The following is a 24656-nucleotide window of genomic DNA, read 5'->3' as shown; positions in this document are numbered from 1 at the left end:
TGTAATCAATTTATGTAAAGCCATTTTATGCAATTCTGGTGGCGTGTTTATAGAATATATTCATCCACTAAGAGTCCACTATAAGTAAAACTAAAAATATCAAAATATATACTCATCATATAATATTGTTTATTTAAAGCTGACATGCTAGTAAGTTCTGTTACTTTTTTGGTATGTTGTGTGTGTTTTCATTTGATTATGTGTGATTGTGTACTTGGCATTGTTCTAGTGTGGCAGCATGTTCCAGAAATGGCATCATCATCGGTGGCCTGTTTGTATTGGCACCCTGATGTGAAATCTTGCACTAGTCATGGTGTTTAAGCCTCTGATTACTGTGAGTCCCCAGGCTTGTCCAAAGACGTTTATCTCCATTCATTTGAGTGTGTCTGAATCATTTTATTCAGAAATGCATGCTCACATACTATTATTTTATAAGTTTGAATTAAAAAAAGCTATAAATTTGTGTCTAAAGGGCAAAACGGGATAGCAAAAAAGAAAAAAAAACACTGTTTACAATTGTATAAATTTTATTTTTCAAAGTAAAAGTACTTTGAAATATATATATTTTTTAGCTTGTTCCAATAAAAATTGAACATTTCCACTTTTTCATTTAATTCATTATTAACTTTTGATGCCTGGAAGGGAAATGAAAGGCAGCAGGCCTAAGACAGAGTCTGTATATACAATTACACATACTCTTTTTGTTGCCAAGAAACCACTCATAGTCTAGTATAACATAACTCACTTACTTTCCTCCACTTTGAATATGGTCTGATAGACTCCACTCTCTTCATGTAATGCCCTGATACCTCTGCACTTAAGATCATTCTGGTCTGTAGAGGAACAAATTTATGTGCAAAAGGAATTTTTTAACAGTAATGGAAGCTCAAGTTGTTTTTATACTTTTTAAAACTACTAAATACTTACTATCATTATTCTTTAATACCATTAGGTTTTTACTTTCTTAAATTACAATAGTTTAAAATAATTGCAGCTCATGATATTTACTGGAAAATTCAGACTTATAAATAGGGCTGCCACGATTAGTCTAGTAATTGACGACTAATCGACTATTAAAATAGTGGACGACTAAATTAATAGTAGATTAGTCGTTACTCTATACTATATGGAGTCAGAGTGAAGTAAAGTTGAAAGTTATGATGGCATTATCCTAGCTTTTTGGACTATTTTGGCATTTATTGAGGTTTTTTATGAATTTTTGTAGTTTAGCTAATATTATTTTGGTTAACTTCCAGTTTTTTCTTACAGATCAAAATCCAGTGAGAGCCAAAAAGTCCCACATTATTGCTTAAATAAATATAATATTTATGTTTTTGTGATAATTAAAAATAATTTATGAAATTTAGATTTGAAACATTACAATATTGTGAATATGTTTCTATAACTTTTTATTTCATTTTACTCTTGACAGCGACATACACAAGTTCCTTTCAAAATAAAATACACCAATTGAGATCCTGCTGCTGCAACAGAGTAATTTAAAAAATAATATACACAACGGTCAAAAATGATGCTTTTTATTAATAGGATTTTGGTGCACCACCATCATTTTTCTCCTTTTACTTTCTAATATAAACAACATTGAAGTAGAATGTGATTATAAACAAAAAACAACTTAAAACAATAAAAATGAACTGAGATTTTTAATTCTTGTTTTTTAAGATGTACGGCACAAAACACACATTTCTATTGTTTTAAACTGCATTTGTTTAAAACTTTAACCACTTTAGAGTCATTTACCACAATATATGAATTGTGGAGACTTTTATATGACTAACGTTACAATAAAAACACAAATTTAAAGAACATTTCTGCAAAATTTCTATGGCATTATTTTGCTCTGTGGTTTGATGTATTAAAAATCTAAAGAGAAATGTCAAAACTGAATTAACTTATCGACTATTTGAATCATTAGCATTTTTCTTTAAAAATAAAGAGCCACATGACACATTGCAAACCCCTGAACTAGAGTATAGAAAGAGGCATATTGGTACTAAACATGAATTTTTTGTTTTATTCTGTTCTTTTTTTCATGTTAGTTTTGGATAATCTGTGCAAAACAATTTTATTAACCACTATCAATATTATTATTGCTTATCTAGATTATTAGGTAATACAATAATTCACAAATTCTGATCTTATTTTGTGAAATAATTTCTTATTTAGTTTATGGTCACAATAAATCAGACTTTAATCAAGTTGATTTATTCTGTTTTTTTCCAAAAAGGCTTAAGTTAAAGTGACATCTAGATGTTAATACATCACATCCCGTTCACTTTACATGATCAAAAAAGTTACAAGAGGGCTTTTATGTCACTAGTACGTGATTAGAGCTTGCTGTCTGTGTTTGCCAGGTTAATCTGTCCCTGTGTGGATCCCATCAGCAGCTGAATGTTAAATTGAGTTAGCTTGTTAAAGCTGTCCTGCTTGTCTGATGTCTGAGAGCCACGGTTGTTCTGTGCCTGGTTTCCATTCTGACCCCACAATAAGAAAATGAAAGGGGTGATTTTTTTATGACCTAACAAAATCAGTTTAAGATTGATGCTTTTGTTTAGCCATAAACTTAAAAATGCCCCATAAATGGTCACATAAAAATGACATGGCTGTGTTAAGTTCTTGTTACATCAACCACTTGCATCTTCAGGTTGTTGCTACACCGTATGACCACATCAGTCGTCATTCAAAGTTTTAAGGATCTTCAAGTAATGTCTCTTTATTCTGCCAGTTTTTACAAAGGTGTGTTGACTTTTTAATACAGAAAATGTTGATTCTTTGCACATCATTCAGTCATCCATAATTTGACAGTAAAATAAAAATAGTATTGTTAAGGTATGCTAATGTAACAGATTTTTGGAAATTAAGATGGATGGAAATCTGATCAGAACTATTGACTAAAAGTTATTTATTTGGTTACAGGAAATGTTCCTCTTCAGAGATGATTGTACCAATTACAAAAAAAGCCTCAGAAGGGGAGATACTGAAGTCTAAATTCCTTTCAATTCCTATCATATTTTGTAAGTTAGTCTATTTTTGCCCTTATATAAGAAAGTATGAAACTAAGACACAAGTGGACCAAATAAATGTGCTAGTTAGGCCTGCAGGATATGAAAACAATCTGTGATATGTAATATCTATGTTTGAAACTTCGATAACTGTATGACTTAAATAAAAAAATAGCAAAACAAAAATACTAATACATTTCCATTTCACTGTAATAGTTTTATTTGAATCATTTTTAGCTTTTGGGCATGTTTAGCCTGTGTTTGAAGAACGTTGCCTGTCCCAAAACCTAAATATCTCCAAATAACTGACGTTAGGGGTGTAATGGATCACAAAACTCGCGGTTGAGATGGTCTAAAGAAGGGGTGTCAAACTCGATCGCACAGGAGGCCAAGATCCAAAACACACCTAACAAGATAAACATTTATTTAACACTTTAAAACTAAATTCTAAAAACTTTAAGAATGTAATTTTTTAACGCGGACCAAACCTCCGGACACAGCCGGTACCGCTACCCTAACCCATACCCTAACCCTGTACCGCTACCCTAACCCTTACCCTAGCCTGGTCTGCGTCTGGTACCATGGACCAGTCCAGGACTATAACTGCATCCGAAACCGGTACTGATCCCCGTTTGATCCTGGGTTAAGGTTAGGGTCAGGATACTAGTGCGGTCCAGACCGGTACCGGGCTGGGAACTCTTGATTTAATTTGAACAGCCAGCACATCAAAAACAAAGAGTTGGGGAAACCCAAAACGTACATTTTTGACGCAGGGAGTCCTTTACCAACTGCCCATATATGTGACGAATTGGGAATGAGAAGGTGTTGCAATATTTTACCAGCGCAAGATAAAATTGAGCCGTTAATAACAGATATAAAATGACCTGGCGGACCAAATATAATCACCTAGTTGGCCGGATCCGGGCCGTGACTTTGACGTGTGGTCTAAAGGTTTCAGAGTGACGGTGGGGATCATTTTTGGAATCAGTAAAAAGGAAAACTATCTATATTAAAGCTAAAAATTTGTTTGTTTTTTAAAGCGTTTTACAAAATGTATTTCTAATAAAACATATATAAAGTACTTCAGAACACACACAAATTACATCAAAAATGTGCTAATTGAAGCCTATTTATAAAGACACATAACATCTTTGATCTTGTGAATATTCTTATACTGTACTAGCTAAACCATAGTGTTTGAAAAACAGCAATGCGACTTTTAACAGAAAATCCCCTAATATTATCATAAAATCAAGTCACTGATCCAAGCAATACTGCATGAAAAAGCTTTTGAGTTTAGAATGAGAAAGAGCATAAAAAATCCTCCCCACTGTTTTTTGGGCAGTACTACTATTTTTCTGCCTGACCTCTGATCTAGCTAAAGGACCAACCAGCCATTAGCATCATGACATCACGCTCTTTGAGTCAGAGCCTATTGGTTTTACTATTTTAGTCTTACAAGAGCCAAATACATTGATGAAAATAACATTTAGCCACTGGAGATAACGGATATCTACAATGTTATTTGTTTAAAAAAATTAATTAGATTGACCAAATAATTTGATGCCCAACAATGGTTCTTCCTACAGTTGCCATACACTGACTTTAATTTAAGTACAGTTTGAAGTTTATTTTAACATTAAAGACTCTCCATTATGAAATGACTCCAAAGAGGCACATTTTTATTAACTAGTTTTGAATTATTTGTAAGGAGTTTTTACTAACCCTTTTCTTTAAATAGGATTTTAAAATCCATAGATACTTGAAGAACTATTTGATATTATATAATATGCAGATTTCCACTCTAGATATTTTAAGAATAGTGTTAGCTTAGCCATTATGCTCAGTGTTAATCAGTTATTATTGATCGGTTGGTTCCTACTGAGGCTGATCTTGGTTCTTAATAGATTAAATGGGTTAAACCATCAATTTCTCTATTCAAAGAGGCACTGTTTAGCTTTCGGTGCTCATTGCATGGTGTAACAGACCCCTGTAGATGCAGAGAATACTGTCATTATCGACTCAGCATCACATGAAAGCTTTTTGATGACGACCGTTGACACAACAGTGAGTCACCTCTCTAAATCTTTGTTTTTTTTGTGGAACTTTTACTTTTAGTAATTGGTTTAAACAAAGTTTGATAAGGATTTGAGTCTTTAAAACTAAAGCCTCATATCTGTATACTTGACACAAGGAAGGGCTTAACCTAAGAGTAAATTTGCAATGCATTCATAAGTGTCATATTGACATTTACAGAAATAATGTATTGGTTAAAAGTGCAATTTCCGTAACAAAGGCTCCATTCATCCGTGAGACGATCAATAGAAGTGTATACATTCCCACATTATGTCAACAGTAAACATAGACTCAATACAGAATCAGTCTCTACTGTCAAACAGCTACCATTCATTTAGCTAATGTAGGGGCAGGTACTGTCAGATAACATCCTCTTGAACACTTTGGAGTTTGTTAATGCTTTTAGCATCCAGTTATGGCTGGCCAAAGAAGCTTTTAAAGTTACTCCTCAATCTTTGTAAGCCTGAATGGCTGTTCTATTTCTGGTTCTGTTGAGCAATGGGCTCTATTTAGATGGATTATTTCTTTGCCCTTATTGAGTAAACATTCAAAACGAGACATGCATTCCTTTAAAACAGTCAAAAATATAATATTGTCCTAAAATGTAGCTGGGTTTTTTTGCATTGATTACGTTTCAAGACCTTTATCCTGGATCTGAAACTGTTTTTTTCTGGCTGGAAGTTTTAAATTATACTTGGTTTGATTCAAAAGGGAAATATAATTAGCAAGGCAAGTTTCAGTTTTTTATCAAATCAGTTATTTGGGAAATTTTTATAAGAATTTTTTTTAATATAAGAAAATCTTTACTAATAGGCAGTAAAAATGCAGACCTAAGACCATTAACAGATCCTGCCTGTTTTTTTTTTGCTGCATGGTATAAAGTTTAATTTAAGTTAAATGGGGCTGAAATTCTAATTCAGGACTATGTCTTCAAGCTATTTGACTGCAGTGCATTATGGACTTGGGTTTAAATATTTTTCTATACATTTTGGTTTGTTTAGAAGTTGCAAAATCAATTTGCAAATCTTGATCATTTTTTTCTAATAATGCAGATGCTCAATCCATTCTGCAAAAACATTTTAGATTTTTATTTAATGCAAAAATTATTATACAGTATCAACACAGAATTTACCTTAAAAAATATATGAAAGCAAAATTCGTTTTAAAATGAAATGAATAACATAACATTGTTGGTGAAATTAAATTAAATGTGAATCTTCAGGACATTCTCTTTAGAACTTGGTCCTAAATGTTCAAATGGTTTCTTCTTGAACAAAAATGTTATTTCACTCAAGATTTTCTGGAGAATTAGCATTTCGTTTCAGTATTCGGCAATGTTCACGTGACTCATGATCGACCAACAGTTTCTGCAGAGCATTGCTGCCTAATGCATTGTAGTTGGTGTCATAAACCTAAAACGTCCTAAAACAAAAAAGGCAGAAAACCATTTTTATTTCCTTATCTTCCATATTTAAAGATCCACTTTGAATAAAATTGCGTTTTTTTTTTGTGTGTGTGTTTTTAACATCTTCTTCTGGGATCTTTCTGACTATAGAGGACATATATGAAGAAAAAAAAGCTCAAATTGCATTTAAGTTTTTTCTTATTGTGAATCAGCAGCAGATGAAAAATGCTGTTGAAAAATAGTGTATTTGTTACATAGAAAATACACTAGGAGGGCTCTAAGCTACCTGCCTCACTCCATTCTGACACACCCACTTGTAGACAACTAGATCTGTGTGTGTCTTTGTTTTCCTCGTCTGAGCTGGAATCTGGCTCAAAAATACACCAATGGATGGCTCCAGTATTATTGCTCGCCATTTTTGTTGCACCAGTTGATAGCTTTCAAGTGTGAGTGATGGGAAGAGGGAATTGCTCCGCATCAACGGTCCCGCCCACTATTCATAGGTGAACTTTTAATGACCTACTGTAGGAACTAGAGCTGTGGATCGTTGCTTAGGTGGCGATCCGATTTGATTCAAGCTCAACGATTCGTGAATCCAACCACGATTCTTACTTTTTAATCTAATGTTTGTTGCTGTGTGTGTCTTTCTACTGGTTGTATAGAAATTAAAATTATTTGTATTAAATCAGAATCAGCCGGTTCACGTTAATTACATCCTCACTTCAGCTGCTCGAGGCTGCGTTTTTTCAGAATAAGCTGGAGTTTCGTTAATTGCGTCAACTGTTGAAGAGTTACCATAACCAAAAGAATGTAAACACTGGAGCTAAAGCTCTGGTGTTAAAGCTAATTAACTTTTTCAGAGATTATGTCAGTGAGCGGAACTTCAGTCTCAATTTTTGAACAGAAAAAAAATCTCGCTACTCTTATTCTGAAAACCGGAAGCTTCACTGACACGAAGATTTGTTTACTTCCTGTGACAAAAGCTCTTTCCGTTTTTTTTTTAGTTCATAAACTTAAAATTTAACATTATTCTGCATTGCAGAGCAAAACTTTATTGCCCCAAGATAATATTTTACTACACTCTACTGTGTTTATAAAAATCGCAAATCAGTGATCTTGGACGTTAAAAATATTCAAACTCAAATTTTCGGGAGCAGATCGTGAGTATCTGAGCACTCGGATACTTGTTACAGCCTAGTAGAAACTGTCCTTCAAAATGAGTTTTTTATTTTGGCTAAAAACAGTATAGTCATAATGAAAAGGATCAATAGATGAATGAGTGTGTCTTCTAAGAGTTTTAACATGTCAATTGATTTAGTTAAAAGTGTTTTTGTTATGTACTTTTTAAGTTTCAAAGTTTTTTTAATTTATGTGTCAATAGTTAATTCACTGAATGCTTGATAAATTAAAAATGTCACTATTTGATTAAGTTTGAGCAAAATGTATGTAGCAAAATAGTTTCTGAATTGATCATTACATCACGAGACATTCCTCTTCCTGATCAGCTCTCCCAAAGCTCCTTTTGTAATAGTTTCTGGCTGCTACATTAATACAACCAGACATTTAGCATTAGCCAAATGAAGACTTTCAGTTTTACTGTTTCTGTTTCAGCTTTTTAACGTCTCGCTTTGTATTCAGGAATCCATCATTTACTGTCAACTTTTTTAAAAAAAATCTGTTTTTGTTTTTGTCTCCAACAGGTAGCAGTGGATCTGTCTGGGGTGAAGCAATGGGTGCATTCCTAGACAAACCCAAAACAGAAAAGCACAACTCTCATGGTGAAGGAAACGGTCTGCGCTATGGGCTGAGCTCCATGCAGGGCTGGCGGGTGGAGATGGAGGATGCTCACACCGCTGTGCTGGGGCTCCAGACCCCCGGGATGTCTGACTGGTCTTTTTTCGCGGTGTACGACGGCCATGCGGGGTCAAAGGTCGCCAACTACTGCTCTAAGCACCTTCTGGAACACATAATCACTGGTAGCTTAGGAGCCGGAGGTCCGGCCGGCTCCGAGGCGGGATCAGAAAGCTCTGTGGGTGACCCTCCAGCACCGTATCCTCCGGCGGTGGAGGCAGTGAAGGCTGGGATCCGGGCAGGCTTCTTGAGGATTGACGAGCACATGCGCAGCTTCACAGACCTTCGGAACGGCATGGATCGCAGTGGATCCACCGCAGTGGGAATTCTGCTATCACCCGATCACTTCTTCTTCATCAACTGTGGAGATTCTCGGGCCGTTCTCTACCGCAATTCCCAGGTGTGCTTCTCCACGCTCGACCACAAGCCTTGCAACCCGCGTGAGAGGGAGCGAATCCAGAATGCAGGCGGATCAGTGATGATCCAGAGAGTTAACGGGTCACTGGCGGTGTCCAGAGCCTTGGGGGACTATGATTACAAGTGTGTGGACGGCAAGGGCCCCACAGAGCAGCTGGTCAGCCCCGAACCCGAGGTGTTTGTTATGGTCCGGGCACCTGAACAGGATCAGTTTGTGATTCTAGCTTGTGATGGAATCTGGGATGTCATGTCCAATGAGGACTTGTGTGAGTTTGTGAAATCTCGCCTTGAGGTGTGTGATGACCTGGAGAAAGTCTGCAATGAGGTGGTGGACACGTGCCTGCACAAGGTTTGTCAACCTTTGTTTTTTTGTCTGTCAAAGCCTGAAACAAATTTCTATTTAGTTTATTTATAAAGTGCTGTTTCAGAACAAAACTAATTTAAACTAAAATCACCTTTTGATCTATTTAAAAGAAAGTTTTTTTTAATTAGAATTTCGCAGTTTTTCATCAAAACTAACTGTCCGTTTTCCAGGACATAGTTTCTGCAAAGAGGCAATAGCTCATTAGAATATGGCTGGGTATTGATTATAATTTTCAGAAGCGATTTAATTCACAAGAGCCTGGATCGATTCAATTAATTTTTTTTTAATTCTTCAATTTCATTTAGAGTTTACACATTTAGACAGGTTTGTTTAGAAATACATGAATAATCTATTATATGTTTTGAATATATTTATATTAATCTGATAAAGTTCACATACTGTAAAATGTATTAGTGAAATATTGAGATTGTTAATATCATACAGTGTGGTTCCTTAAAAGGAGAAGTTCTAACAAAAATGTTCAGATTATTAATATTGTAAACATCGTTCTGCTTCTCCTGGAGAATGTTTCTGTTTGGCCAGTAGGTGGCGATCAAGCCATAGCAGTACACATCCGCCGGGTGATTCTATCCGGCCCTCCAGATCATTTTATTTTATTGGTATTAATGGCCCAATGTTATCTTGCGCTTATTTCTAACTTGTATAATATTGACAAAATTTATTTTTTTTAAGTAAAATGTTGAAAGTTATTTAAGGATTATGTTGATTTATTCTGGAATAACATTCCTGCCTTTTTATTATTCATATTTATGTTTAAAAGTTACAGTTTTAAAGTTTTAAAAATTGGTATTATGCTAACTTTTTGTACTATTTGGGCATTTAAGATTTTTAGGCTGTTTCGGAGTTTAGCTAATATTTACATGGTAGCTATTTTGGAATTTTTTTTTTATTTTTATTTTTTTTTAAGAATATTTTGAGGTTTAGCTATTTTTTTCAGCTACATGCTAGCTGTTTTGGCTAACTCAAGTTTTTTTGTTTTTGTTTTTTAGGCTAATTTGGCATTTAGCTAATATTTCAGCTACATGCTAATTGTTTTGGCCAATTTAGTTTTTTTTAGGCTGTTTTGGACTTTGGCTAATATTTACATGCTAGCTATTTCTTTTTAAAATTTTGACTTTTTTCAGTTTTTTAAGGATATTTTGAGGTTTAGCTATTTTTGTCAGCTACATGGTGGATGTTTTGTTTACCCTAAGTTTTTTTTGTTTGTTTTTTTGGCTAATTTGGCATTTAGCTAATATAATACCTTGCTATCAGCTTTAGCATTTTTAGTAATGCTGTAGATTAGTAATGTTTGTCTGTAGATAATTAGATATCAATAATTTAGGGTTCAAATCCTTGAAGAAAAATTCACATTATAAATAACAGATGCCGTCCATATTTTGTCTGAATTGTTGTTGTTTTTGTCATGAGATCTTCTCACCACCTGATCCCTAAAATACTTGTGCACAGGTTGTTGTGCTGCCACTCATGTGTTCTCCCGTTTGTTTCCTCTGATCGTTCCACTCAGGGAAGTCGGGACAACATGAGTATTGTGTTAGTGTGTTTGCCCAACGCCCCAAAAGTATTGGAGGAAGCTGTCAAGAAAGACGCTGAGCTCAACAAATATCTGGAGACCCGAGTGGAAGGTAAGGATGGATGGTTGATGAAAATAAATATTTACTGTTGAACAATAATTCTTATACTTTCTTAATCGAAAGCACTATTCTACGATGGAGTATTACTGTCAGCATAAAAATGATACATTAATAAGAATAAAGTCGTAAAATTATGAGAAAAAGATACTTTTACAAGAATAAACTCACAGAATTATGAGTCTATATTTTTACAATGATAATTTCACAACTTATAAGTTGAAAATGTTGGAGATTGTTGAACAGATAAAGTCTGTTTAACAATAAAATATAAAACCAACAAAGAAAGAACCAATATTGAGTTTCAGTAGCGATGAGAGATGTCGAGCACATTGTTGGAGGTTACTTCAGGATTGGTTTCACAAATGAGAACTACTAAATATTTCAATGAGTCAACAATGTTTTATTATAAGTATACAGGCATCGAAAAGAATCTTCTGAACTCTGGGCCCTTTCAGAAGAAGATTCTTGACTCTCGAGTGGATTTCCGGCGGGCCTGCTGTTAATACCATCGACAGTATAGTTGCAGAGGTCCAAATGCATTATGGGTCATGGATTCCTTTGATTTAAAAAGTCATAAATGGCTGCATTGATGGATTTAGTTTGCTTGTGAATAGAGGCTTACACAACCAACTACTGTATATTGTCCAAAAAGCATGGCTTTTTCCTCAGTAAATCATGTCTTTATTTTGTGATTGTTTAGTCTTTATTATATTTTTTTTGTTCGCCCATTTTTCCCTTATATTTACTTTATTCTAGTAAAATTTTGTTTTTTATATAAAAATGTACAACTTTCTCATAAAATTATGACTTTTTTTCTAAAAAATGTAAGACTTAAATCTAGTAATATTACAATTTTTCCTCATGAATTTATGACTATTCTCGTAAAATTAGGACTTATTTTCATAACTTTATAAATTTTTTTCTCATAAATTCAGACCTTTTTTTCATAAAATTGACTTTTTTCTCCTAAATATATGGCCTTATTCTTGTAAAATTACTTATATTCGTAAACTCATTATTTTTTCTCCTAAATTTATGACCTTATTCTCGTAAAATTTACATTTTTTTCTCCTAAATTTGTTTTCTTATTCTCGTAAAATTGAATTTTTCTTATAAATTTGTGACACTTTTTTCATAATTTTGCAACTTTATTCTCATAAAATTGTTTTTTTCTCATAAATCTACAGCTTTATTCTAGTAATTTTATTTTTTTTTCTCATAAATTTACAACATTATTCTCGTAAATTTGTTTTAAATAGTTTTTTTAATTTATGAATTTATCCTAGTAAAATACAACTTTTTTTTCATAAATTTTTTTCTTCTAAAATATGACTTTATTCCTGTAAAATTATGATTTTTTTTTTCCCCCTCATAAATCTATAACTTTATTCTCATAAAATTAAAACATTTTTTTCCTTATAAAATGACGACTTTATCCTGTTAACATTATTTTTTGTTCCTCACAATTTTACTACTTTAGTTTCATAAATGTTTTTTTTGTTTTTATGCTGGCTCTAAAACTCAGTTGAATGAGTCTAATATAAGAAAATGATTTCAAAGTGTGAAAGTCCAGGTCGCGTTACACAACATGTAGATCATTTGAAAATCAATGACATTTGCAGCATTATCCCTTTTTTAATAACACACAAACATGTTAGCTCAGCTTTTCCAAAGTCATGTTACATTGTAGTAAAAGCAGCTGTAATGATGAGGGAAACTGGAGTAAATATTTGCTTCCTGATGAGACGATAGAAATGTTTGTAGAGGACCAACAGAACGCAGAATCCCTCTTTGTAGTGAATGAGTAGTTTCAGTAGTAGAATGCGTCTTTGGAAACCGTTCTTTAAATCTGAGACGGTTAGTGCAGACTCTGAATATTACTGGATTATATACTGGATTTTGTTTTCATGTTTATTGAGTTAAATGACTTTGGAACAAAAAAAATTTGTGATTATGGTTCAAAGTCTGCTCTAATGTCAGAAGGAGGTCAATCCAGCAACTTTTACTTCTGTAAGTCAATTATAAATGTTTGTATGGTTTAAGTCAAATAGACATAAAAAGGAGTGAAAGAAAAGAATTTCCTGAACATCAGTGAATCATTCTCAGCTGTATGAGTTTATCTTTATATCCTTCATCACTTTCTTGGTTTGTCTTCTTTGGTTACTCCTCTCTCTTCTTATCATTTGCTCTGATAAGATTTGTTTAAAGTCCGTGTTTGACTTTGTCTTTCTGTCTTTACTTCCTTCTTTTATAATGTGTTCACTTCCTTTCTGCAGAGATGCTGTCTCGGCCCGGAGACGAGGGCTTACCAGACATTGTGACCGTGATGAGGAACCTGTCTGCCGACGGTGGAATGCCCCCCCTGCCACCAGGGGGCGGTCTCGCCAGCAAGTGAGAGCTGACCTCAGTGTTAAAGCTAAAGAGTCCTGTAAAGAAAACCTACTTAACTTTGTCATACTTTTTTTTTTTTGTCTGTTCTTTCTTTAGACGCAGTGTTATTGAAGCAGTATACAACCGTCTGATCCCATACAAGGAGGAAGATGGAGTAAGTAGCTCTACGAATACGACTCGTAGCTGTTGACTTGATGACTCACCAAAGAAACCAGTCAAATGTTGGAGCTTTCAAGTCAACAAAATAACAGAGTATCATCTGTTTTATATCATAAATTTCCACAGATTCAGAGAACGTCCTGGTCTTCTGTTTGATAAATACTGTTAGTGTTCATTTGCACAGCAGAAAATGTGATTTAACTTGTCAGATTATTTAAAGGCTTTTGACTTAGTCTGTTGTATATCACCTTAAAAGTATCATAAAGAACTTTGCTTTCGTAACTGTTAATTTTTTGTGTTTAAAACAAAATTGCCCAAATGATCTCCTCAGTGCTTTGGTGCTTATATGAAGAAATACTCAACATACTGTAATAGTCTCTAAAAAAAATGTACTTAATCTAAAATCTAAAAAACCGGAGTCATGTTCTACTCCTCTTCAGTGCGTGGTTATGCTGTTGCTTTGATGGCTGGGAGTGTGCTATGACGATGGATTGAATGACGTGTTCTGGAAGTGTCATAGTTGGAACATTTGAGAATTCCTATGCATTGTCAGATCACCGTTTACGGAGTCGCTCAGTCCGCCGTACGTCTGTCTGCTCGTGTTTCCAGAGTTTAGCCGTGTGTGTGTCTCTGTTAGGTGGCTTTTGTCTCTGTCTCCAAGAAAGTAGGCTGAATAGTTTGATATTTGCACACATACATAAGAAATGACCGATTATACTTTGACACTAGAATAGGAGTTTCTTGTCAACCTTTGGAGTTCTAAAGTGAAGTATTAAACAAAGCTGTCCTTGTTCTGGTGGAAGTAGGAACCTTCGTTGAACTATCTTTCAAAGTGTCTCTATAGAAGCTGGGCGGGTCGAAACAGAACTTCAAGGGCTCTTTAGTAAAGTAGTGCACACTTAGGCCCAGGTCCCGTCAAACGCAGCAGCGGGGCAGATCGAAGGTGAAGTGAATGAAAGCTGGTCTACTGAAAATGGGAGGAGCTACTAAATTTTGAGGAAAATGGAGGTGAATGATTAAAGAAAACAAACCAAAAGAAACAAACATGTCATTAATCCACAATAGATGAGTAGTAGAGATTATGTCAGTCAGAACACGGATTACATTTTCTACATTGTTTTTGGTCCCACTTCAACCATATTTTTTTTTTTTTGTTCACCTGCGATCTTATAACCTCAAGCTAACATTAGTGGCGCAAAAACAACAACGAGCAATATTGGATCTTACATATTGAGCCAGAATCGTAATTGTTTACAGAACAAGTGTTAAATGCGCATCATATCTCGCACATCTAAGTGTGAGCGGTCCAGGTGTGCGCCGGGGGAGGGGAGACTTTTTCAGGCCAGGGTTTGCGCCGGGGGAGGGGATACTTTGGTAGGCCAGGGTGTGTGCTGGGGGAGGGGAGACTTTTTCAGGCCAGGGTTTGCGCTGGGGGAGGGGAGAATTTGGCACGCCCATTTCAGTAGCTGCATCATTAATCTGTGCTTTTTCTAGCATCCGGTTTTCTGATCCAACACAATTTTGAAATAAGAAATACTCAGAAATGCAGTTTGAATTGTAAATTCTCTCATATAAAGGTCCTCTATTATGAGAAAATTCTACAAAAACATGTTAAAAATGCACACAAAAAAGGTTTTCATTGTAGTGGGTCTTTAAAGCAGTTCCTAGAAGTTCTAAAAGAGCAAGTAATTGACTGGATGCAAAATAACATCAGTTTTATACCATCAGGTCTAATATGAGAACTGGACCGAGTGTGTGTGATGACCGCATACTTTTATTGAGGCATTTGATCGGTCAGTTTATAACTTGAATGATGTGTGCTACAGAAAAAAATATAATAAAAGAAAAATTAGGATTAGCCAAGAACATGTTAAAAAGAGTAACAAAGTATTTGGACCGCGGGGGGGGAGGGGTCACTCAGTCCAGCTCTCATAAACAGTTACTCCTAAGTTTTCGTAGGCGCTCTAACTGATGACCTCTATTTAAATGACACTGTTTTATAAGATTATGGACATCCCCAAATTCCACTGCGCGGTGACCTAAATCCAAGTTTTTAAGCAAATTGGTTAGGTGGCCTCACAACAGCATTTTTAATTGAGAAGTGGCAGTCAGATTTTTACATGCGGTGGCTGTAGAGACCATGTGTCAAAGTCAAGGCCCGGGAGCCGGATCCGGCCCACCAAGTGATTATATTTGGCCCTCCAGATACATTTATTTTATTGTTATAAATTCCCGATGTTATCTTACGCATTTTTCTAACTTGTATAATATTGACAAGATATATTTTTATGAGAGTAAAATATTGAACGTTATTTAAGGTTTAAGTAGGAATAATATTCCTGCCTTTTATTATTCATATTTATGTTACAAAATTACGGTTTTAAAGCTTTAAAAATATTGTTTTAGTGTGTTTAATTAATGTTTATTCTGTTTGGCCCTCGACCTAAGTAAGGTGTGTTTTAGATTTTGACTCCCGTGCAACTGAGTTTGACACCCCTGGCCTTAGAGGTTTTAAAAGAGAGGCAAAATGTTCACAGTGACCAGACAATTTTTCTCTAAAAGTTGACATCAGTCAGTGGCCGCCTGGGCATATATGGAGGTCGCATGGTGGACGTCGCATGACGGTCGGAGATGACGCTCGGGAAACGGCTGTAGTGATGAGGGATGCGTAATCCTCTCCAGACAGCCATAACAAGTGCCAATGTCCCAGTTTTTTGTTTTTTAATAATAGACAAAAAAATGGTCGGAGTCGGAGTGTCATAGCTCCTCTGAAGATGGTGTAGTGCTACGGTCACAGATACGACTACCCCCGAGCAATGGGAAAGTATCGGCAGATTCTTCAAGATCCTCTGAATGGATGGTGGTCGTCAGTACTTCTGCCGACTGGACGGTAATTGTGTGAATACAACCCTTCCGTTCTCTTTGGGGTCCAGATGACTCCAACCACGTATCGATGTGTGACTCCATCCATGACAAATGTGGACAAAGGTGGACAGGATTTTATGTCTGCCATGGACATTAGTGAAACTCAAAAATCAATGATAAAAAAAAGTTCATCGCACTGTCTTGTGGGGTCCAGATGACCCCACTTTTAATGTAAACAAGCCAAGGAGAGCGGAAGGGTTACGAAGGCCTTCTGTATGTTTTTCAGTACATAAAAACTCAATCACACTTTCAGCTATTTCAGTAATCTTGGTATCAAAACTTTCAGCTTGTTCCAGGACATTATTGCTTGTATTTCCATAAATGTTATAGTGATTGAAATATTGAGCAAAATATGCCCCATAGGAAATAAACTAGAAAGTATTCACATTTCTTAATTTTAACTAGATTAGAGACAAACCTTTAAATATACACATGGGCTATGTTTTATTCTTTTATAGTAATTCTCAAATAAATTGGAGTTTAGCTAATATTTTAGCTACATGCTAACATTTTTGGCTAATTTGTTATCTACTTGGGTTTTTTTAGGCTAATTTAGAGTTTAGCTTCTATTTTAGCAACATGACTAATTTAGTTTACTGAGGAATTTTAGGCTATTTCAGAGATTAGCTAGTATTTAAGCAATGTGCTAGCTTTTTGGGCTAATTTGGCGTCTACTGAGCTTTTTATGCTAATTTGGAGTTTAGCTCACATTTTAGCAACATTCTAACGTTTTTGCTAATTTGTTATCTACTGATGTTTTTATAGACTAATTTAGAGTTTTGCTTCTATTTTAGCAACATGCTAATGTTTTTGACTAATTTAGTTTTCTGAGGATTTTTAGGCTGTTTTGGAGTTTAGCTAGTATTTAAGCGATGAACTAGCTTTGTTTTGGCTACTATGTCATCTGCTGAGGTTTTTTGAGCTAATTTGGAGTTTAGCTCATATTTAAGGAACATGCTAAATATTTTTACAAAGTTGGCATGCATTAGGGATTTTTAAGCAATTTTATTACAATTTTTTCAGAAATATAGGTCAACTTCAACGCTCTTTCATAGTTATTTAATGAAATTTTACGTGTTTTAGCAAATTTAACATTTTGCAAATAGTTTTTGCATTTTCAGCAATTACAGTAAATTGCATCACCATTTTCAGCAAAAAGCATCAGTATCTTCAGCGACTACTTTCAGCAACGAGCATTCACACTAGCATTATCGCAACTTTTCTAGTATATTTAAAGCGTTCCATTCTCCACGCTTGACTTCCATTGTCTACATTCATGACTGAGTAAAAAATCGTGCGGCGGCATTAAATCTTGAAGATTCAGCCGATGCCTCCCCATCGCGCGGTGGCAGTTGTATTTGTGGCCGTAGCGCGAACCAGCCTCGCTCCTCGTCTGCCCCGCTGCAGCGTTTGTTGGGACCGGAATTTGAACCAACACACCAGATTCACGCTCAATCTTAAGGGATGTATCAATATGTCTAACTGTGTGTTCACCCTCTGATTAACGCAGCCCTCCTGTTTCATTTGGTAAGTGATCACATATATAACTGTTACACCCCCCCACCCCTTTCTTCCAACCCCTCATGCATACAGCCACACACACACATTCTTACAGGCATGTAAGTGGTGACCTGTGCAGCATATCCCCTCCGTCCCACCTTCATCAGTCTACTCTGTGCTCTGGTCTCCTCTGTAGCATGTGGAGCTCCACTTAGATCTTAAGGTGTGTGTGTGCGTGCTTGTTTGTGGACACAGCTGTTAACATTTGATGAGGGTTAAAAAAAAAAAATAGGATGGGGTGTTTGTAGTTTCTTGTCTGTCCCTCTCTCACGTCACAGGTACACAGACACGCATGCACCAGTCTTACACGCATGTCTTCACACGGCCTTCCAGCACGCAAACATGAACGCTCTCTGTTTTTGTGTCGATTCCCGCACTAAGACCAAACGCCCACGGGTTTGTGTCGTTGGTATACTCCGGAATGAACCAATAAACGGAGGTTGAAGTGTGCCCTGTTGCTATCAGAGTTCCCTAATATGAATACGATGACCGAAATAACAATTACAGTTGTTTCTGTGTATTTGCTAACATGTTTATTTTTTGTCTGTTTTTCTGTCCCTTTGCTTTATATTTCTGTCTCCTTTTGTTTTTTGTTCTTGTCCAGAGCGGAGCTGATATGGAGTGCCCCTGGTAGCTGTCCAGCACAACTGCCTAAGCCCCGCCCCCAAAAAACCAGGACCACTAATCCACACAAGATCCCACCCATTTGCATATTTTAAAGTCACTGGGATTTCCTTTTTTTTCTCTCCACATTCAGAGATTATTCCTAGCGAAATTTCTGGTTTTTAAAAAACAAGCACCTCCAGTGGACAAAATGAGAACTGCATTTTTTTTTTTAATGAACAAAAAGCTGCACTACAAAACTGCTTACATTACAAACATTAAAACAGAAGCAGAAAAGCACAGTTTTTCTTGCTTTCTTTTTTGATGTGGATTATTAGACGGCTTTGAGACTTTCGGGTGCCTTTCAGACCTGAGAGGCCCGTCGGCTGCCATTAGCCAAGGACTTGAACAGACTGAAATGGTTTGTGGCATTAAAGTTTACCAACTACAACCGGGAGGCTCTTCACCACACAAGCCTGCGAGTTGGGTTTTTTGGCATTACTGGTACTCCATAGGGCGCTGCGTTTCAGCGACTCGTGCACGCTCTGGAGAGCGCCTCACAGCTCGCAGCTCTGAGGCCCAAGCAGCCTGGAATCCACACGTTCGAGTCCTTCAGGCATCAAGTCCCTGAATCAAAGCAGGAAGTCTCTGCAGCTTCTTCTTCTTCTCTTTTTTTAAAAAATAACATTTGTTTTGCCTCTCTGCTCTCTGCCTTCTCTATAACAGACTGTTGACATCCGCAGAAGTTGTCAGTATCATAAGCTTTTGAGCCTGCTGTTAAGATATAGAGAAAAATTATATATAAAATACATATATATATAAAAAGATATATATATATAGATATATTATATTTTGATTTGTTGGTGTCAGTAAATTCCCAGCCATCGTATTCATGTGGCCTACTGTTTTCCGTCTAAGAATACCAGAAAGCGGCATGTGCGCACGTTCCGACAGAGCAGCGTTCCAAAGACGGGGCGTGAGGGTCAAGGAATTCCAAACCCACCTTCCTCCTCTTGACCCGCTTTCCTCAACACAATCCTGCTCATGCTACAGCCTGCCTTTTCCCGCTCTCATTCTGTCTGCTTAAAAAAAAAAAAATGCCTTTATTTTCAGGAAAAAAAGTGTTATGTACCTTTTTTTTGTTGTTGTTGTAAGTAAGCTTTTGTAAGTAACGTGATCCTGTTACAAACTGATGAGGGGAACATAAACATACTCTGTGCAGCATATTGGGAGATTTTTTTTATATTTTTTTTGCAGCTGAACACCTGGAGTTGTGCTCTCTAGAATTTTTCTTTTTTTTTTTTTTTTTTCCACGACATACTTTATGGACTTGCATGGATAAGCACTAAACTTACAAAAAGAAGCAACAACAGCTACCTTTGTTTAGCAGATGTATGCATCCACAACTAGATTTGTGCATACTTTTGTGTAGAACCTTTAGCTTGATTTAACACGTTTGAAAAATGTAAAGTCCACTTTGAAATCGTCTAAATCCAGCACGCTTTCTGAAGTGGCAGTATTGAAAGAAACGGAGATTGCTCGCTGACTCGTGTTCTTGTGGTACACTTTCTCTCGGTGCCATATGACAAATAGGTACTTGAATGTGTAGTTCTTTTGCAGTTTTTTTTTTTTACTTTTTTGCGATGGAGTGTGTGAGACGCACTGGAGGAGCGGGATGATATTCAATGTTGGTCGAGAACGCCTTCAACAATTGTTTTTTTTATGTTCTTGAGTGGAGTTTACTCACCTAAATAGTGGTTTCCTGATACAATTCAAGAGTTTCCTATTTTTTTTTTTAACTTGGTTTTTACCACATTGAACATTTAGGTTGGTATTTAAGCTATAACAAACACTGGGAAAGGTGAAGGTTTACGGGAGGGAAGAAGCCTTTTTATTTGTCTGAATGTAATTCTGAATGGCTCACACTGATTCCAATGCATGGACTGATCACAAGCGTCTCATCAGTCATGTAATGACAAAACAAGCTCTTATGGGTTCCTTTTGTTTTGAGAAGAAAATCAAAATTACTGCTATAAATGTGGAATCTAATGTACCTGGGAAACGTCACGAGTTTTTTTATTTTTTATTTTATTCTTTTGAGTGACGTCTGAACAATTTGACTCTGGCTATGAAATGTTGGGTTTTACAAAAGAAAATGATGGAGCTGTCAGTTATTCTGAGTCAACGAGGAAACCAGAAAGGAAGAATTTTGACAATACAAGATGGAAACCTCTCTTGTAATCCTCCAAGAATAAAAAATGTTTCTAATTTATGTCCTCTTGGTGTCTTTTGGTCACTCCTGAATTATTCATATTCATTACTCACTGCATTATCTCACATAACAATGTTATTTTAAGCAAAAGAAATGAGTCAATGTTAATGTTTTGAAGTGAACTCATTAATTTCCCAGCATGCCGTGATGAAGTTTGGACTCTTTTTTTGGTAAATGTCAGTGAAACATCAACTTGAGTTTGAAGGCTTGTTTTTATTGAGAATGCCTTTATGCAGTCGGTGCTACACGTGAAGAAGTTGTGCTGTTCCTGAGGAAGTTTGTGCAACATGAAGCAGCAGATTGTTCTGTACCAAGCTCCGTGGAGTCTGGTGGAGATTTTCCAGCGTTCTCAGTCCTGCTACCGTAAGTATTGGATGAAACTCACACCAAAAATCCAGTGATGCTGATTTGACCACAGAAATGTGAACGGCGGCTCATTTGACTGCAGTCAATGTGAAGATACCATCTTCTCTTCTCCAGAACCTGAACTAGACACTAGGAACAGATGAGGGTTTAGTGCATGTGCAGCAGAGCTGTTGATGGAAAGAAGATCATTCATTCAAACAGAGTCTGTCCAAGACACTTTGACTGACAGATTTAAAACTCTGAAATGTGAAAACAAAATTTCTGATTACATTTGTTCTCTTATGAGAAAAATGCCACACATACATGTTAAAAACTCAAAAAAAAAAACACATGATTTTCATCGGAGGAGAATTTTAAATGCTAAGAAAACTGTTGAATGAGATTTACAAGCTTTGATTGATCTGAACTTTTTTGTTCCTTCAATGCCAATGGAGAATCTGTTGTGGTTGAAACCTCATTTTATTTATTTATGAAAATTAGTTTCAAATATGTTAATAGTAGCATACACGCAATATGGCACATGTGATGGATAGTAATAAAATATTACAGAAATGTTTGAAAGGGAGCAGACAAAAGCTTAATTTTTCATCACTGTGAGGATAAAAGCATTTCAGAAAATTCTGTACTTTATACAAATCAAAATGAATGAATATATGGAGCTATTTTGGGGCTAATATTATTTGAAACCAAAATTGAAAAAATTATTGGTGTTTGGAATGTAAAATGTCCAAAACTTTTTGCTATTCTCAAATAAACTTTAATTTTTTCAGCTTCAAATGTTCTGTTTTTTTTTAGGTTTCAAAACTCATAATTAGTCCTTTATGTTAGCAGTGAGACAACAAAGCCAAAAGTTTTGAAACTCAAATTTTCAGATTTGAGAAGAAAAAAAGTTGAAACTGAAAAAAGATTTGAAATTTAAATTTTGAGTTTTGAAACATTAACAACCTGCCATTTACGAAGATTTTTTAGGCTCACATTTCAGCTACATGCTAACTGTTTTGGCTAATTTAAGCTTTTCTTTTTATGTTTTTTTTTTTGGAGTTAAGCTAATATTCACATGCTAGATGTTTTAGCTAATTTGGCTATTCAGTTTTTGGGGATATTTTGTTTAACTATTTTTTCCAGCCACATACTAGCTGTTTTAACTAACCTAAGTTTTTTCTTTGTTTTTTTATGGCTAATTTAGCTAATATTTCAGCTTCAGCATTTTTAGCTATTAGCTTTAGCATTTTTAGCTATCAATTTCAGCATCTTTAGCTATCAGCACTAGCATCTTCATTAGTCAAATTCAGCTTACAGCATTCACACTAGCAAAATCACAGATAATGCTATATATCTTGTTTATAATTATGTCGAAAACCCCTGGTTTAACGTTTATGATTTTAATACGTTTTGGGACATTTACATGAGCCCCCCTTTTTTCTAGACACGCCCCTGGTCATTTCGCGTCGAATGACTTTTTCTTGTTTTCTGTTGGGTCGAGTTGAACTTTGAGTTTGGAGCTCAGGTATAAAAAAGCTCGTGCGCCGCGCGCGCTCCTCAACACAGGAAGTGCTGATCTGTAACCAGAGCCGTCCGTCCTTTCATCCATCCACCCTCCACTTCCACAGGTCCCGCATTCCACAGGTGTCGTCGGTTCTGGTTCCCATGAGTTTCAGGAGGAAGGACAGCGGCTCCGTGGAGCTGGAGGACGGCGTCTCTAACCCGGCGTTCCAGGATGCAGACGTCACCGACTCCCCGCCGGACGCCCCGAAGGAGCCGGACTCGGTGTACACGCAGGTGAAGCCGTACGCGGGGATGCCCAAGGAGGTGCTGCTGCTGTACTCCTCCCAGGCCCGGTACCGAGTGCCCAGAGAGATCCTGTTCTGGCTGACGGTGAGCTGCACGCTGGCGCTGGTGGCCGTCACCGTCACCATCATCGCGCTGTCGCCGCCGTGCCTGGGCTGGTGGCAGATCTCCCCGGTGTACCAGGTCTACCCGCGCTCCTTCAAGGACTCGGACGGGGACGGGGTGGGAGACCTGAAAGGTGGGACGCTGCAGGCACCAGGAACACCCCAAACATCTATCACTCTTGATATTTTATTCAAAACTGTTAATTAACTCCTAAAAAGAAAATGAAAGATCAAGGAAAATAGTTTTATCATGTAGACAAAAATGTTCAAACAATCAGCTTTTGTTTATTAAGACAAAAAAAGTTCTGAAATTAAATATAAGTTTGCATAAAAAATGACTCTTAAAAACAATGATTCACAAAGGTCAGCTTGATATCATAAAACAGTTCTGGATCATAGTCTAAAAGGAATTTCAAACGCCTCACTTTTACTCAAATATGTCGTAATGAAAAGTAATGAATCAAACTAATGGAATTCTATTTGTCTTAGAATAATTTTAAGGATCCACAGATGTTTTTAACATTAACTATTTTCTCATATATAAGGAACATTTCATTTCAAGTAGTTATGAATCATTAACAAAAAGCTTGTGATGTAGTAGCTGCAATGGGCGGAGCTCCACTCCATTCCGATGCATCCACTAAATCGGATTAAATCCACAAATGTTTTCATTTTTTTTCTTCCAAACTGGTATCTGGTTCAAAACTGTATACGGCTACATAGCGCTGATATGTTTTGCCATTTTTTGTTTCACTGCTAATGCTAGGTTGGGGTTGTAAGATAGCATGTAAACAAAGGGATGATGGGAAGTGAGAGTAGGCTTACTCTTTCTTTATTTAGTTTGACAGGGACCAATCAAATCAAAGAAAAGATGTCCAGACTGTAGCTCTAAGAGCTAATTGTGTATAATAGGGATTCTCCTGCTCCTTTCTGTGCGTTTATCCGCACTTAAAAACTCAATCACACTTTTAGCGATTTCAATAATGGTGTCAAAACGTTCAGTTTGTCCAGGACATTCCATCATATATGTTTGGTATTTATAAACTTGATAGTTTTTGAAATATTGAGCAAAATATGCCCCATGGCAAATTAAAGAAAAACTTCAAATTCAGAATTTAAACAGATTAGCAACAAGCCTTTATTTCTTCATGGCCTATGCTTTCATCTTTCTTAGTAATTATTAAAAAAAAAAACTCAGAGTTTATCTAATATTTTAGCAACAAGCTGTTGTTGCTTGCTGTTTTTGGCTGATTTGTTAACTACTGAGGTTTTCATAGGCTAATTTAGAGCTTAGCTTCTATTTTAGCAACATGCTAACGTGACTAATTTGCTATTTACTGAGGTTTTTAAGGCTAATTTAGAGTTTAGCTTTTATTTTAGCAATATGCTAACGTTTTTTTGATAATTTGTTATCTACTGAAGTTTTTTAGACTTATTTAGAGATTAGCTTCCATTTTAGCAACATGCTAACGTTTTTTGTTAATTTGTTGTCTACTAATGTTTTTTGGCTAATTTAGAGTTTACCTTCTATTTTAGCAACATCCTAACGTTTTTTTGCTAATTTGTTGTCTACTGATGCTTTTTTTGTGGCTAATTTGGAGTTTAGCTTCTATTTATACCATGGTCTGGGTGAATACTCGATTCTGATTGGCTGCTGGGTGTGCATTAAAAACTGATAATGCACAGTAATAACGCAC

General features: G+C 36.0%; 2 protein-coding genes across 2 annotated transcripts in view; both read left to right on the top strand.

The window, feature by feature from the left end:
* ppm1ba (protein phosphatase, Mg2+/Mn2+ dependent, 1Ba) overlaps window positions 1–20701 on the top strand; it is a gene marked incomplete at its 5' end in the record, with an annotated part of 21807 nt that extends 1106 nt beyond the window's left edge. The window contains 5 exon segments of the mRNA XM_024297354.1: window positions 8205–9121; window positions 10665–10782; window positions 13068–13182; window positions 13279–13336; window positions 18431–20701. Of these exon segments, the coding sequence (XP_024153122.1) occupies window positions 8234–9121; window positions 10665–10782; window positions 13068–13182; window positions 13279–13336; window positions 18431–18460 (1209 nt within the window). The 3' untranslated portion in view covers window positions 18461–20701.
* A 1886-nt stretch (window positions 20702–22587) lies between these two features.
* slc3a1 (solute carrier family 3 member 1) overlaps window positions 22588–24656 on the top strand; it is a 13162-nt gene continuing 11093 nt past the window's right edge. Inside the window, exon 1 of the mRNA XM_024297179.2 lies at window positions 22588–23093. Within this exon, the coding sequence (XP_024152947.1) occupies window positions 22715–23093 (379 nt within the window). The 5' untranslated portion in view covers window positions 22588–22714. The remainder of the gene's footprint in view (window positions 23094–24656) is intronic.

Source organism: Oryzias melastigma, linkage group LG15, assembly GCF_002922805.2.
Source record: "Oryzias melastigma strain HK-1 linkage group LG15, ASM292280v2, whole genome shotgun sequence".
Taxonomy (NCBI): domain Eukaryota; kingdom Metazoa; phylum Chordata; class Actinopteri; order Beloniformes; family Adrianichthyidae; genus Oryzias; species Oryzias melastigma.
Note: the sequence above shows the minus strand (reverse complement) of the source record. Positions and strands in the feature narration are given on the sequence as shown.